General features: G+C 35.5%; 1 protein-coding gene across 1 annotated transcript in view; it reads right to left on the minus strand.

The window, feature by feature from the left end:
- Positions 1-17380, minus strand: part of CPNE8 (copine 8) — a 69844-nt gene that overhangs the window by 21586 nt on the left and 30878 nt on the right. Inside the window, exons 7-12 of the mRNA XM_062490786.1 lie at positions 15112-15175; positions 14346-14449; positions 12434-12538; positions 9157-9198; positions 3594-3669; positions 867-920 (exon numbers count right to left, since the gene is read on the minus strand). Of these exons, the coding sequence (XP_062346770.1) occupies positions 867-920; positions 3594-3669; positions 9157-9198; positions 12434-12538; positions 14346-14449; positions 15112-15175 (445 nt within the window). The remainder of the gene's footprint in view (positions 1-866; positions 921-3593; positions 3670-9156; positions 9199-12433; positions 12539-14345; positions 14450-15111; positions 15176-17380) is intronic.

Below are 17380 nucleotides of genomic sequence, written 5' to 3' on the forward strand. Positions count from 1 at the left end.
AATAGGCAAGCTGCTTCTGCCAATTTTTCATAATCTATTGCAAAGGTAGAAAAATAAGAGTTTATTTTCTCACTGATAAACAGACAAGAATGTGAGAATGTCAAAACATTCCTTCAAGGCTACTTTTCAGCATGAAAGTAGCCCTATTGACTTCAGTGGAACTATTCACATGGAAAAAACCCACATGGTGGATGTGTTTACAAAAAACATCCCTTATAACTGATTAGGTTTTCCAGTATACCAATCCTCAACATTTATCTTCACTTTTTTGTAAATGGTGCTCTGAACATCATGGATACCAGGACATCAAAGCTGAGGAAGTGCTGAAGGAAATAATTGCATTGCTAGCAAATGGTTCATAAACATGAGAACAGAACATGGAATGCAAACCAAAAAACAGAAATTCTCATGTCAAACAATACTAATGGATCTTTCAAAATAAGATTACAAAAAGCCTGTTAGTAATAAAAAATGCTGACTCTTTTTGATTCAGCCATGATAAGCATACTAGCTTTTAATGATTCTAGCTCAGCAGATAAATTTAAAGAGAAAATTTATTTGTAGAAGTGTAAGAATGTTTCAGATAAAATTTTTAAAATGTTCAGTCCAGTAGTTTCAATTATTTGACTGAAATTTTGGTAGAGCTTACTTTGCAAACCACTGGCAACTTGACAGCACACTTGGACAAATTTTATATTAAGCTCTCCAAATTAAAACCAATCTGAAAATAAATGCTATGTAAAAGTAAATAGCTTATTGTGGCCTTGATACAAAGTTCTATTTTAATTCTGTAAAATTACAAGTCAACTACACTCTGTTTGGAGCAAGAAGAAAAACATCCAGTAACATAAAATACATTTACTTACTGTTCCAGAATTAACATACTTTTTCTTTTTTCCTTTTTTCTTCGGATTTATTACCTAGAAACACAGATACAAACATTAAAGCAGCATGATCCAATATAAAGATAAGTGTAAGGTATTTCCAATGCAGAAAGTATTCTATTTTCAGTGATTTCTAAGTGTATTCAGCATCCTGTTTACTGATGCAGCTCAGTGCTGGGATATGTGCATGTTGAAAACCAGTGGTACTTGCCAGGTGAGCTAGTGCTGGTACTCATATTTAATAAGGGATGGGGGCAACAGAGGTGAGAACATTCATTGTATCTGAGAGCTCAGTGAAGCACTCTTTGAATTTTCACAAGATTCTGCATTTTTCTGCATTTCTGATCGCAGTATTTCAGTAGTGTCACTACTCTGTCACTTCACAATGCATCTCTTCATAATCCAGTTAATCTGTTTCCATCTGCTCCTCATAGCACTTCAGAAACATGAGAGTTTTCTAGTCCCAGTTTCTGTATTTGGTGCAATGACAGGATCTGGCTGACAGGAAGATTGAATTTCATGAAAATTCTGTATATCACCACCTGGCTGGCATACAGGAATTGGGGGGGGGGGGGCCCTCAGTGCACTCCCCATACCCAAGAATCTTCACAGAGCTGGACTACAAAGCATTAAACAGTTTTCTTGAATGTCTGGAACCCACACCTATAAAATTCATCACTGTAGCCACCAATAATTTTTTTCCCCTTCTGAATACCTACAAAAGGCAAGTCTCAGTTAATTTTGTTACATATACATGAAAATGTACTCCCTGCTTTTCCAGAAATGCACATGGAATTGGAAGCAAAACATTATTTTATTAATTAGGTCATTCAACTATCTCCTATATATTTAGGAAATTCAATGCCTTATGGCTTACTGCCAAGTTTTAAACTGTGAACTACTCAGAGATGTTCTCCAAATGATAAGGAATGAAAACATTCCCAATTGAAATCTTAGTCACTTATCTGGTACAAAATATTTGAAGAATTTTGCCTGAAAATGGGCCAACTAGTAATACTTGTCTTCCAAAGATTTACACCAACAACCAAAATGAAATTACATTTAAAGATCCTATTCCTTGCACAACACAGAACAGCTGTAAAATGTAAGGCAGGAAGAGACAACTATAATTTGAGGTCTTCCCAAACAGGCTAAACAAGTGACTCATTATTTTCCCCCAGTATTCCACACTGATGTTACACAGTAAATATTCTGCAAAGCTTTTACTCCTTTACACATATATAAGCCTGTTAACACTTAAAACCCCAAGTAACTCCTGCCCCTCCATTTAACAGTGTCTGATGAGCAATAGATAAAGCCTGTGTAATGGTGGTAATTAAACAATGCAGAAATTCTTGTTGAATCAAAATCTTAGCCAGAAAGTGACGCCTGCTGACATTTGCCCAGAACAGGAAGATGAAGGTAACAGGCTGCCTGTCTGCCCTGTGGCAGTTCACTCACTGCTCTCCAGAATTCAATGGTCAGGCCTCAATTAGCAGCATATTGCTTGCCAGCAGTCATTAAATGCCAAAGAGAAGATTCATTTGAACTTTCTGCTTCAGGTAACTTGACAATTGGCTGCTTAGGAATTGCAAGGAACTGCACTAGATCTTGGAGTGAAATATCACGTGAAACAAGGCATCTACTTGGGAGCAAAGATGAATGAAATAACAGCTTTTTTCTCTCCTATAATTCATAGTACTCTAATTATTATAATATGCAGGGGTTTTTTTCAAATTTCAGCTAACTTAAGAAATTAAACAACATTTTTTTAGCCTCTGAAAGTTTTACATCCCTGCAGGAACCTAGAGAGCTACATGAATTACAATGAACCTATTAAAAAAAGCTCAATGGCAAAGAGGTGGTTCTAGCAAGGTTCCTAATCTTTAAATATGGGCACTCACTCAAACTTCTCTACCCGCCTTGGGTGGAGAAGTTAGCTTGTAAAAGCAGAACATTTAGAAAAGAATTTGCCCAGTAAAATCTTTTGTTCTGATACTGTAGAGATTAATCAAGTAGAAGTAGTACCCAAGTATGAAGGATTGCAGTGTGGGGAGGCAAACATGAGCCGCTCAGGAAATGTATGCTCTTGCTGGGAGTATAATACTGACACTATATTTAAGAAATTGAAAAATTACTTAAGATGTTATGACAGAATATTCCTGGTAGGGTAGGATTCACATCAGTGATACAACAGGAAAGGACATTTTCACTGCACACACTAATCTGTGTTATGACACTATTCACAGGAAACTACTGTAACTTACTGTAACTCTGGGGTTGATCTTGTATCTAAATAAGAAAAAAAATCATGGCTTTCAAGTTATCTTTATCCTGGTTTGCACAGCAGCTGCTTTGCTCATCTTCAAAATAAAAGTGCAGCACATAATTGGAACACCCTCCTTCCCTGCCTTTTTAGTGCTTACCTAAACCATTTATATTTATTAACCACCTATATTAGGACTGTGAAAACACTGAAGTTTAATGGCAGTAGTCTGAGACCAACTAAAGGATTCCTTAAGGAATAATGAAGATCTGCACACCACACAGAAGCAAAAAAAAAAAAAAAAAGAAAAGGAAAAAGGGGTTATATCCATACAGGCTTCTCTTCTCATTAGTGGCAATAATCACTTTCCATTGTTTTCAGTGTTTTCCATTGTTGTTTTCTCATTTATTTCCTGAGAGTGAGTAAATATTCATAATACTTACCTCATAAACATTGAACTGAGACTGCCCTCTTGACAACTCTCTGTAACTTGTTGTGAATTCTCCGATGAAATCATGGCTGTTGGAAAAATAGGATTTTTAATCAAATGCACAACATCTAGGAATTTAAACATATATTTTATTTATTAATGTAAAAGAGACACACAGCCACTATGAACTGACACCCAAGAAACAAGTAATGACAACAGATATAATTTGCTTAAGAACCTTTATTACTCCCTCTGTTTTGTGTTCATCCTATTAGTAATACAAATTTAGGGTTGGAAGGTATTGGCTTCAATCTTTTTGATGGCTTTTGCTTAACTTAGCTGCACAATGAGGACTGTGTTGTAAATCAGTGATCAAGTCCAACATGAGTTTACAGAATCTGAAAAAACGGAGCGGGCTACCACAGACTGTCACCACCTCCTCAGTGGATGACCACTGGCACTACACACTGAACTGTGTTTCAGGTTATGTGAGAGAAAGGGAGTTACTGAAAGCATGAAAAGGAGCAACTTAAACCAGAAAAGAGCAGCCCTCCCAATCTGTATAACATGACATTGAATTTTTAAGGGGAAGACCCAAGCTTATTTCAGCTCCTCTATCTTCCCATCTGGGAAGAGAACAGCAATCCACTGAGGTTGCTCAGCTTATGTCATTATTGGAAAGCAGATCTTAACCTAACACTAAAGCAGTGGTTATCAAGCTTCTCCTTTCTAAGTTTTATTCCTGCTCCAAGAATACATTTGGCACTCCCGTGCTGTCATTCATGTTTTAAAAACTGCTTTGTTAATGCATAACAGGGCTGGCACATTGCCCAGGAGCCACTGTGAGCACAGAGAGAGCTGCAGTGGGGAAAGCACTGCTGAGGAAGGGGTCAGGGAACTGGGGCACAGAAACCACAGGGCAGCCAGACCTGACTGAGCTGCAGGTTTGTATGTCAGACACAGCTGTGTATCTGTGCCTGGAGTGGAAGGACTGCAGGGGTCAGTGCCCCAGCCATCAGCTACACAACTCCCAGCACTCACAAGGTCTGCTCCCATTCTCTGCTAACTTTGCTGCTCCAGATTTTCCCAGCTGTGCCCTAACGGGGCATTGTATTTCCTCTACACTGTCTCCACATCTGGTGAGCTATGAAGCTGTTTTACTTTCCCTCCAATGGTACACTACAATAGAAACTCAAAGTTTTATGACTTTGTGATTTGTAAAGCTTGTTTTTAAGAAATTCAGCACAGCTCTAATTAAGCTATAAATATTAAAAGCAAGTTAAAATAAATCTAAATGCTGCAAGATGGAAAATAGAAACAATCCATGGCAACATGAAATTTTTTTCTTGCTTTATTCATAATGAAATTCAACAAAAAAACCCCTCAAATATAAATTTCATTTTCTGAAATCAGCATGAATTCATAAAATATGTAAATCAAACAACTAAAAGGTTCATTCATCATGCTAATACAAAATAAGCACAGCACACTGTAAGAAAGCTTGAGAAATACTACATGTTAAAGATACTCCTCATTACCCAGATTCAGAAGGGACCACCTCACATGAAATACTCTCCTTTCAGCTGGGAGATCATCAAATTGCTTCCAAAACAAAGGCTTTTCTTAGGAAATGTATTTTGGAGGTGTATCTCTGCTTAAATGCTCTCCAGATTGCAAGGACTATTTAAGCAAAGGTGTATTGAACCTTAGGTAACCATGGCACTGGAGAAAAATGTGTATTGCTCAAAATGGAAATTCTCCCTTTCGTGATAGTTCTAACCTTTTATTTTCAAGTCAGGTTGTCTATTTTGAAGGCAAAAATTAAAACAATAGTACTCTGACTACCTACAAACACACTGCAGAACAGGAAACATGAGCCATTCCAGACAGGACTGTCTCTGGGGAGCAAAAGAACCTGTACAGCTTAACAGTAATTGCTCCTTTAATTCTAAGAGACACTGGAAAGCCTCCTTTTCCTATGGCTATATACAAACACTGACAAGACCTGAGATAGGAAGATATGATTCCTCTGATGAATCATGTTGAAAAGGTATGGACATAGTTATCTAGTCTCAGTGCCTTCTGCTCTTGAAAGGGCATCAACTTGGATCTTTACACTCAGTATTCAGGTGGATGTACACACCACCACTAGGCTGGCTCTGAAAGCTGAGCGCCTGCTGGGCAAAATATGCCTTTGCCAAATGTGTAAGTTTTTAAGAAAATATTCCAGTATTCATCATCACCCTTCAGCAAATGGATCTCCTTATTAGTCTCCGGACTGAGAATCCAAAGTGCTTATTCTCTTTGCCTGCCTAACACCAAATTTTCCTAGACTTGCAGACTTTCATCCATGAGTGGCATATCAGAACACTGAACCAGAGTCTTAGCACACAAAATTATCACTTAAAGCCCATCTCCATAAGTTTTCCACTTTCAGCCCTGTGTTTTGAACTGCTGAAGATCACTTTCAAAATTGTATTAAATTTTTATTTTTTTTATTATCAAAAGGAAAAACATAAAAGGACAATCATAATCAGAAACATGTTCATGAGTAAGGAGAAAATGCAAGAATTTAAAAATCAACTATCTAGCTGGAGAAGGAAGATGAAGACAAAAAATAAGGTGGAAGAGCTTAGAATCTGAAATTTAAAATCTCTTCTCCGGTTTTGATAGTCTCAGATGAGTGCTTCTGTGGCTGCAGGTTAGCATGAAAATATTTACAGCTTTATAATTCAACAGCCCCTCCCCCTTTTTCTATGTAACAGGTCATAAACATCAAGACCGTGAAATTACTTTTTTGACATGTATGCTGAGTGATATTTTTTCTGAAATTAAATGAAAAAGCTTTCAGAGAGAACTAAAAACATCATAGTACTGCTGATGTGCCCAAAAAAAAACCCCCTTAAAATGTGATTCTGTCAAACAACTGGGCTTGTCCCAAGTAACAAAACCAACTTTTGTGACTTCTTATAGCATCAGGTATGTTGGGGTTTGTCACGGCCTTTAGAAGCAATAAAAGGTATCAGAACAAGTTGTTCACACTTTGACAATTTTTGTGCAAAAACTGGTTTGACACAAAGAGAAGTTCAATAGTTAACAGTGTTAATGTCACCAAGGGCAGGTATGACTTTTTGTCAAGATGTTTTATGTGATGTTTGAAAATAAAAAAGAGCTATTTAATTATTTAACGATAATATGATCATGATATTACATTACAATTACTCTAACAACATAATTTAGGAACATGATGGAAGAAGCACAACCCAAAGCTATGGTGCTATTTTTCAAAGCACAGGTAACCCAGAATGGGGAAAAGGGAAAAAAAATTCTTAGTCAAGGCTCAGAAAATCAAAAATCAAGTGAAGTCATGATTCAGAAATCATGTATACGCACCATAATTTTGCCTTCCTGATTGCAGAACAGCCTGCAATATTCAGAATAACTTGCTCTGTTATCTAGAGAATGGGTAATCTGTCAAAGATTGCCCAGTCTGCACATCCCTGCAGCAAACGGATCCAGCATGGTGAAGTGTCCAGCTGGTGTAACAACAACTTATAAAAGCTGTGCATCATAAATGGAAATTAATATAAACTGAGAAACAGCAGAGTTGTACAAAAAAATTGTTAGAGTAACTCTTGAATGGGATTCATTTCAGATATACTTGGCAATGTCAAAGTTGAATAAGGCACTTAGGTTTTGCTAAGAACACTATATAAGTTTATAGGCACCACCAACTGGCAATTTATTCCAGGTAGGATGGATTCAATCAGACCATCTTCCCCTGTAAGCCACTGAAGTAGCTTAAATGATTAGTTCAATCTACTTGTCTGATTTCTGCATTGTCTAAAGTCACGTGAGATGAGTGTTGTCTCATCTTTCAGAGGAATTTTGCATGTAAGATGTTAGTGCTTGGCGTGCTTCTAAATTCAAAATAGACAGAAAGCAAAAAGTACAAAAAAAATCTTACCATTAGAATAAAAAGGAAAACATGTAAATGGTATCCTTCAGTTTTGTTTTTTAGATATTAATTTTATAAGTATTCAGATTGTGATGTGAGCAAACGTAGATAATATTTGAGACTATTTGAGACTGGAGAGGCAAATGATGGCCTAAAATCCACAGTATGTTCAAGATTTCACTCAGACTGCAGTTACTTAGTGTTGTCAGATTTCTTCCTTTTCTTTTTAATCTTACAGATTTTGGATAAAGTGAGACAGCACATATTATACCTTGATAAAATATAACCCGTATTTTTTATTAACTTGGCAATACGATTTAACTATTCATTGCCAGCTTGTTTTCAAAAAATGTGGTTTATACACAGATACATAACAATTTTAAGGATTTGTCAAGTCTCATTGAGAAAAGAATGCTAATAGAAATTCTAAATGGGATGCAATGACTTTTTGCTAGTATGGCTTTTTAAATTTAAATACACTAATTTTAATTGCTAGAATATGTTATTTTTGTCTCTCCAGAGAATATCTGATCAAGAAGGATGAATTTACACTGGCAGGTATTCATAGAGGATAAACATGAGATAAAATGCTTATAAATCAACAGGCTTCATGATGGAAAAGAGAAAATTAAAAGCTGAGAAAGCTGAGTAGGCTTTTGGATCTTGTCAGCAAGGAAATGAACAGTAGCACAGGATAAATCTGCCTATTATGATTACAAGATATGTTGCCACAGAAGCACAGTATCATTATCTATAATACTAGAAGCAAATTGCATTGGTAGTATTAAAGACATTACTGTAGAATAAATAACATGCTTTTAAAAATCAAAATGTAAGTGCATATCCATAAATTTTAAAATATAAATTAGGATTGAGAGGAAATAATTAAGACAGACCAACTTAAAGATAAATGGAAATATACGTAATACTGTATTATGTTTCAGTTCTAGTACCAAGATTTATTAATACAGTTTCCAATTAAAGTATTAAGATATAAGCTCAAACATTTTAAAAAGAACAAGAGGTATCAATCCACTGTGTTAAAAAATAATTCTACCTTGTTTGTCAAAATACAGGCAATTTGAAAGGTTCATTTCTTGAGATAAAAATGTACAGCCAGAACACTGGGGTTCATAGCTCCTAAGAATAACAGATATCCTTCCTGAATTTGGCAACAGAAATTCCACATATATTCCACTCTCCTCCTTCAAGGGGGACTTATACAAAACTCAGGTCTTCCAACTCCAGAGTTTGCAATAAAGTTTTGATGAACACAGACGTGGAAATGAGCATTCAGACCCAATCTGAAATTAAGGTAATTAATAGGTAGTTTCTGCATGGCCATATTTAGTCCACCATGAGTAACCAACTGCAGGCATATGCATTTTATCATGTTCCATGGATAAATATACACACAGCAGGTTTGAAATAGGCTAATGCATCAGTATTTACCACAACTGCAAAACACAGAGCTGTGTCACAGCAGAATTTTTCCAGTACCTCTAAATATTGACAAATAACTAACTTTCTCTAATATTATGCTGGACACTAAATATTAATATGTTTTAAAATGTGTATGCAGGGATAACCCTTAAATTTAAGAGAAATAACATCTTACCTTCCATCTCTATCCCAATCATATACTTCTACTTTGATTGTCCTAAAATAAAAAAAAACAAAACAACAGCACAACCCTATTAAAATGTTAAGTATATACCCGGATTGCCTTTAAGATTAATAGCATAGGGGTGTATCAATTGTGCCAAATCCAAAAAAAGCAGAATTTTTCAGTCATTTCTCATGGGGCAGCAAATAGCCTGTCAGGTAACACAACAGATCTTCATAAATCAATAGCTAAATACAATGCAAACTAAGGAAACAATTAAACACATTGGAAGTTTAACCAATATATTTTTACTTGCTGATGTTCTGAATTTTCTGTAGTTTTTAAAGCAAGTGATTCTTTAAACCTTAAAGTATTATCAAAGTTTTTAAGAACTGTTTCCTTATGAGTAAAATGAACCTTTGAGGACAGCTCTGATCTTGCTTCAGGAATGACTGGGGAGCAGATAAAAAGGAAAAAGCAGATATTTCTGAGAAAAGATCAATCATATTTCACATACTTACTTCAAAAGTGGATTTCTTAAAATGCTACTACTACAGAGTATATTATCATCAACATCCTTGATGAAACAGGAGAGATATATAAGGGTAGCAACAGTATATAGTTTTATTCATCTCCTTTTACTACAGAAAGGGTAAATATGTAAGCAAATTCAAATATTGCTAACAGTGACTCCTATTTGGCCTAAATGAACTGAACACGGGACAGAAAAATACCAGCCCCAGACCTCCTGTATTTTAACTTACTTAACTAACTTTTATCCTTCAGAACAGTTTCACGGGAAGTGAAGCCATCAGGGCTGTCTTATCAATAGAGGGGACAAGAATGTAAGCAAGTACTTTATAATTTGCTTCCATAGAAGCTGCTCCTCATTCTTACAATTACACACAGTCAAATACATATTGTTTAATTTATTTACTAAGAAGGGATTCTTCAGGAAAAAAGCTGAGCAACAGCTGATATTATATACAATATAATATCAAGTAATTCACACTTAGATGTTTTTCACATTTTTTATGATATTCTAAAAGAGGTAAAGAAGGACTTGCTTTGTGTGGATGTACCTCTTTTCAACTCAAATTTAAAGGTTCCTAACCACACAATCTGTTATATTTTATAGCTCTTGCATAATTCAGGTTGGATTTGAGTTACCTTACAATGAAAACTGATTAAAGTGAAAGTTGTTCTGCAGAACAAAGTGAGAAACAAATCCAAACCTCTTTTACCCCATCAAGTATTTCAACCTTCAAAGGAAATTACTTTCTCCTTCAGAGGAATTCAGCAAAAAAAGGCAGTATTACATCTTTTTCCCTAGACAGCCATTATTTTACTTATGTTTCAAAACCTATTATGACAGACAGAGCACACCACTAAGTTAAGATCTACGTAAGGTTTAGTGGGACTTAAGTTTTGACTTGTCTTGGAAATCTGTGTTCAAATAGCAAAATCATCTCAGTGAGAAAACTCGGATTATTAAAATAAATTATTAAGAATATCAAGATAAATTCCTGAGAAGGATCTTCAGACAGATAACTGCAGTAAAAGCAATTCATCCCTGAATAAAGCTCCTCCCTAGTGAAATTTATTTCACACTAAAGGATTAATTACAGATCTTGACTTTTATCTATTTTGCATGATATGCAAGATATTAAAAGACCTTTCCAACCCTCACATACTGAAGCTTAACCTTTACCTTAAAGGACACAGTTTAGAGGATGGGTTTCTTATTTTAGTGTTAAATAAACCCCTTTCATTTAAAAATAATCATGGTTAGAGATGGGTATCTCTGTTTTAAAACTTTTATGCAGAAGATAACTAAGTGCTTTTTGAGAGCTCATTCTGAGAGAAAGAAAGAACAAAGACATTAGACACTAAGTACTACTGCTGTACTGAAATGCCATTCCTGTGATGTCTGAAAACACTGCGTAATCACATAATTTGAGGAAAATTAAGCAAATCCTGGTCATTCCATAATGAAAATGTGAACAGCCTTCACTCAGAAGCATGCACTAGCTGAAGATTTAGTCTCCCCAACACAGAACAAACATTTACTGTGACATAGTTTTACTAATGACATTATTCCCACCTTTCACATCTATCACGGAATCCAGAGCATCAAAATTTTATCTTCTGTCACTGTCTGAAAGAGACTTTTGGGGTTTGTGGTTTTATGTATTACCATATGGATATTAGAAAGTTAATTTTTACCTTTAGAAAAAAAGGGTTTTCTAATTTAAAAAAAAAACCCAAACTCTGAAGTTTTTTCTGGACTATCAGCAGGGCAGTTTGAATTAACCCAAGAGCTAATGACTACTTCTTAATTTGAAACACGATTGTTGTATGCAGGACTATGAAGTTTCATGGAGCATTTATTCACAGAGCACATTATGTTGAAAGCAGGTCAACAGTAGATACACAATAACAATTTGAGGAGTGCTATTATACTTCTAAGTTCCCTTAATTTGGAAAGCTGGAGTTATTTCAGTATGCCTCCACCACAACATCTTTTCCAATTATTGTGAAAACTCTTTTTCTTTAATATGATAAACAATGCAGTGTCCAGTGACTAGCTTAATGAATATTATTTTACTTCTGCATTATGCACATTAACCCAAATACAAGTAAAAAATTCTATTTGAATACGCTCATTAAAAAATTGCTTCATTTTTAGTGCATCTAAGTGAGAGAGTAACCAACACAGCCATTTTTAAAGAGACTAAAAATACCCATTCCTACTGAACTAATTTGTTATTAGTGGTAAAATGGTGATTAAAACATGGTATTATTACAACCTGAAGATAGATCCTTTTACATGGCACCACTGAAAACTTCAAATCTAAAGATGACTACCTTCTTGTTTCTCATCTACTGATCTATTTTAAAGGCTTTCATTTATCAGCATCCTCTGACATTGCATTGTCACACAAGGAAAACAGATCATCATTGTTTTTCACTGAAACATTAAAAAACACTTGTGTACACTTTTCACAGAGACCATGCTTTAAATTAGTCTTTTCCTTCTGTTCCTAACTCACTCTATAGAGAGCAAAGAAATTTTTCCAGAAAACACCACTGACATTTCCTACAGATTTAGCATATTTGCTTTATTTTTCTAAATTCTTTAATTTGATGAATGCTTATTATCCTTTCCAAATGTTGATTAAGTCACACTAGGAGCTGGACTGCACAGAAAAAGCTACATACAAAAGAATACACAGAGAGTTAGGGAGAAAAAAAATGTATATACTAAAAAACTTAAGATACAGCTTACCGGTCATAGTCTCCATTACACAGTGCTCTGACAGAAATCTTGAATGCTTGCCACACTGGATTTAATGTATTTTTTACAACCTCTGTTTTGTGGCAGATTGTAAAACTGTAATTAAAACAAACAAACAAAAATATTTTTTTATTTATTTACTTTTGTGTCATCAAAGATGGAATTAAAAGAGCTGCAATCATTCATACATACAATGTCCATACAAAATATAAGGTAAGAAAAAAAGAAATATGGTGAAATCAGAAGGAAGGGAAGACTGAAGAGACCCACTGGAGAGAGATTACAGACTAGAGTGCTAAACAACTCTAAATATAAAATGTTTTTACCCAAAGCTTCAACAGGAGCTATAACTATTCAGTGAATATTTCAGAGAGGAGGGGTTTCCATCCCACTTGTTTAAACAGACCTTGTACATGCAAGAATTAGTCACAGATCCAGAAAGAAAGCAATCTTGTGAGGATCTGACTCTTTCATGGAGATTAAGAAACTAAGTCAAGGGACTGATGGCTTTCAGATTCTTATTCCCCATTTTATGTCCATGAATTTTTAACCACGACTGTCTTAAGTAAAATAGAGAAGCCTCTCTGAGATTCCATGATTACCTTCTCTCATGAACTATATTAGCACATAGTGCTTTCTCTAAATACTACAAAATTAAAATACCTCTTTTGAACCCCTACCTTGGGGACTGAACAGTTCAAACAAAAACAAGAGATAAAGTCAATGGTGAAATCATTACTGAAATTCCTCACCCAGTTGCAACTAAAGTTATCCTTTGAGGGAATGTCCTCCTTGAGCCTCAAAGGCCTATACTTTCATCCTGGTTATGATTCAGAAGACATGCCTGAAGCCAAAAAAAGGAAGCATCCTTCTGCCACAGGTGCAGAAGTACTGCCCCAAAATCCTGTTGGATTTAGGAGACCCATAAAGCATCACTGGCTCAACACTCACCCCTTAGAAGGAAGTGGGGAAGAATGGCACTCAAGGCCAAGAGAGGCTGCATGTACCAGCACTCCCAGCAGCAGCCAGAGGAATTTCACAAGTGACCTTAATGCCACTCATGGAGGAACCATAACTCCTCCAGGCTTGCAGTTTTACATAGGCAGTGTTTCCTCAGGAAACTGTCCCTGTAATCTGCCTCCAAGAGAAAAAGAGCAGGTAACACTCACACACACCCATACACAGATTTATGTTAACAGCTGTTCCACTTGAGCTACAGAAAAAAAGCAGTATCATACATGTCTAGCCTTTGGTTTGATATAAGTTAGACATGAGGAATTCCAGTTTCCAAGAAATCTTAACCTGCCAGTAGAGCCCCACAGAAGCAGAGCACTGTGTTGACCAATGCATTTCAAGGCTTAGCAGTGGAACAGAAGAGATTATCCACTTTAACAAATTAAAGCATTAATGTAGCAAACAGCCATTTGTAAAAAATATAAATTCTATTTCGTAGATTTTTAAATTCAATTTCCTAGAACTCTTGTCAAAAACATAAATGATATTTCCTAATTTAAATTTGCAGTATAAAATATTTTTATCTAACGCAATTTCTAAGCATTAGCATATTTTGCAGCTACAATTTTCTTTGAGAATTCTATGTAATTTAAATGCATACTATATCTTAACAAAAGTAACATTATTTAGCTATTTTATTACAATTAATTGTAATAGTGCTCTATATTAGAGACATTCACTGCTTAAAACCCTAAATTGCAGTATTTGATCAATTTGTTGCAACAATTTTATTCCTATACTGCACAACATGACAAACTGAAATCCAACAAATATTATAAAAGAAACACAGCTTTATCTGATTTTTTTTTTTACAAAATTAAAACTATACTAGCTGTAAATAATTAAGTTGCCTAATGATTAGCAGCAAAAATACTCAACAGGCACCTACCTGCCATCTTCATTGCTTCGATGAAATACAAGGAAAGGATCAGATTTCCCAAAGAAGTCCTTCTTGTCTAGCTTATTTGCACAAAATTGCATTAAAACTGAATCCTGAAATGGGTAATAAAGAAAAGTTACAGACAGCATGCAGTCTACTACAATAAAAAGAAAAAAACCTCAACTATGCAAATAGAAACCAAAATAGATGGGGGTATCTGTCTTTTAAATGCCCTCTACATGTTCACATTTGTGCAGTGTCTTCATAGTGCAGTTTGAATGGCTGGATCCAAGAATTCCTTTGTAGGGACATGAGAAACAGAACAATTTCCTATGCTAAAATAGCTCAGGATTTTTCAAGGATTTCCTGACATCCAAAACTGCATTCTGAAAGAAGTAGATGCACACACAAGGAAAGTGTATTATTTTCCAGGCTAAATAATTTCAGCTCTCTCTGCCTCTCCTCAGACGAGGGATGGTCCAATCCAAAAATCCAGAAGATCAAGTATGTGACAGCTGCTGAGACACTGCAAGAGACGGAGAGACTGAGGACATGAAGAAGCATTAGAGGCAATTCAAGAGATATTGAGCATTGGCTTCTGCTTCTTTCTGCTTCTTCTCTCTAAAACTAAGAGCACCTTAAAGGAAAACAGTATTCTAACTTCTTACATAAATCACAAAACGCAAATTTGTAAGTTATACCATTACCAATCCAGTGCAGTGTAAATCATAAAATAATTTCCATGTTATTTTTGAAAAGCAATGAGCACACTTACTCTGCAACACCCCAGTTCCTCTGCTGTTACTATGACTGTTCCACACTTCTTCCCAGGAATTCCTCTGCAAAAAAACACCACCACATCACCTTAGTTCTTTAAAATCATGTATGAAAGTTACCTTGTGCTCTCTGTATCAGTTTAAGTTTTCAAGTCATGAAGCTGATGGCATGCAATTCAGTTTCCCTTTTGTGCCTCTTGTACTTGGTAAAAAAATTTTGTTTATCCTAAGTGAATTGGTAAATGAGTTGCATATTTATTCTAACTAGCAAGAAACAAATCAGTTTTGATCTTAAAGGAAACAGAATTAAAAGTTTAAATAGGTTGAAACAGTACCAGAATTCTACTGTCCACCCTCCCATCGATGTTGCCTTTAGATACTCTACAAGTAATTCCTGAAAAACGTCCTATTGCAAATTTTACTTAAACAGAATACTTAAAATGTAGTTAAAAATAAACACCAGCATTATTTTACAACATTTATTCTGAAATGTCTATGAAGACAGGTAATAATCTCACTATCACATCTGATACAAGAGTTGCAAAATAAACTATTATTCACCCAGACATCAATTAAAAACATATGCTGCAACACGAGACAGTTCCTCAGCACAAAAAGCAGCAGGGAAACAGAAAACCCACACAATCTGATAGCATTCAGTTCCAGCAGCCTTTTGGAGGGGGGCACACTCAACACAGAAGGCCATGGGCATTATAAAAGAAGGAGAATATTAACATGATGGTTGATAAAGAGGTGAAATACTTCAAGATTAGCACAGAATTTCTCTACAGAACAAAAAGTTCTCATTATTCAGGAACTAAAAACTCTATCAAATGACTTGTGCAGTTTTTGATGCTCTTAAGTACGAATTTCGTATGCTTAAGTCTACATGCATGAAAATAGTTCTGGACCATTTGTAAACACTAAAGTGTTTGTTCCCTTACAAATTCCCTTGAAAATCATTCATTAAGAAAAAAATCCTTAAATGTAAAGTAAGCACACTGACAAAAACTTCAGTGGTCACAGATAAGGCAAATGGAACAAACTTTAACTAGCAATAAAGCCCTGTAAGAAAAAAATAAAATAATTTCAAGCTGGTCAAAGTACAAAAAAAAAATTACTTAGAGATTCATCATTACAGACCAGTCTTTCCAATTGCCAGAGGAATACTGACTAATACTATATAGAAGACAAGCATGTAAGAGTTCCACCTGTTTAAATACAGAATGCAGTGCCAATGTCCATCTTCCTGAGCTCTAAGGGATATCTGGTAGTGAGCTACCCTGGAACTGGTTCTATTGCACTGAAATTACAATAGAAAGCCTATGTTCAGGCAACTAATTTCTCAGAGTTTCTCTGGAAAGAGTTGCAGATCAGGGTTTGTAGAGTAATGATGAGTATTATATATATATATATATAGAGAGAGAGAGAGAGAGAGAGAGAGAGAAAGAGAGAGAGAGAGAGATTTTATCTGTAATCTATGAGAAATAAAGTTTTGTATTGCATAACTACAGTCAACTCCATCATTCAGGGCTAGTTATCTGAAACTCAGATTTAGAAAATGTGCCAGTCTAAGTGTGAACAGAGTGCAAACTGAATAAAGAAAAATAAAATGTGAAAATTTATATTTCAATGGGTCCTACTGGCTTAAGAGTCCAGAACCTGTAGGTTTCCCTACAGTGATCACCTCTTTTTGGACAGTATTTGAAGGAGCAGGTAATTTCATTGGTAGAGGAACAGAACAGGCAACCATTATCAAATGAAAGGTTTTCAACAATACCTGCATGTCTAGACAAGACATAGTCTTAAGAAGTAATTATTGTCTCCTTCGAATAAATGATTCCACAATTGAGACACCACATCTGCAGCACCAAGAGAAGTTTAAAAGGACACTCTGGGCTTTAACAAGGATCAAAAGGAAGACCTTTACAGAGCCTATGTGAAAGATGACAATTTATGTGGAAATTCAAACCTGAGAGGTGAAAAAGAGCCTCCAATTTTGCAAGCTGGAATTGCAATGAGGCAGAGGACGGAACATTTTTCAGGTCATTTGGAAATTTACAGTCTTATCGCTGAATTTGTAGAGCTTAGCCCTCTGACAATCACACACACAGATAAAAGGATAGGACAAATATATATAGGAAGTCAGTTCAGGTGTTTTTCTATCAGTTATGTTCACAGCACGATGACAGGAGAAAGAACTTCAAGTAACAGGGCAGCTGGCTCCAGTACAGCCTCATTAGCAGGAAATAGCACTCAGAGGTGAAT

Source organism: Cinclus cinclus, chromosome 4 (genome assembly GCF_963662255.1).
Source record: "Cinclus cinclus chromosome 4, bCinCin1.1, whole genome shotgun sequence".
NCBI lineage: Eukaryota > Metazoa > Chordata > Aves > Passeriformes > Cinclidae > Cinclus > Cinclus cinclus.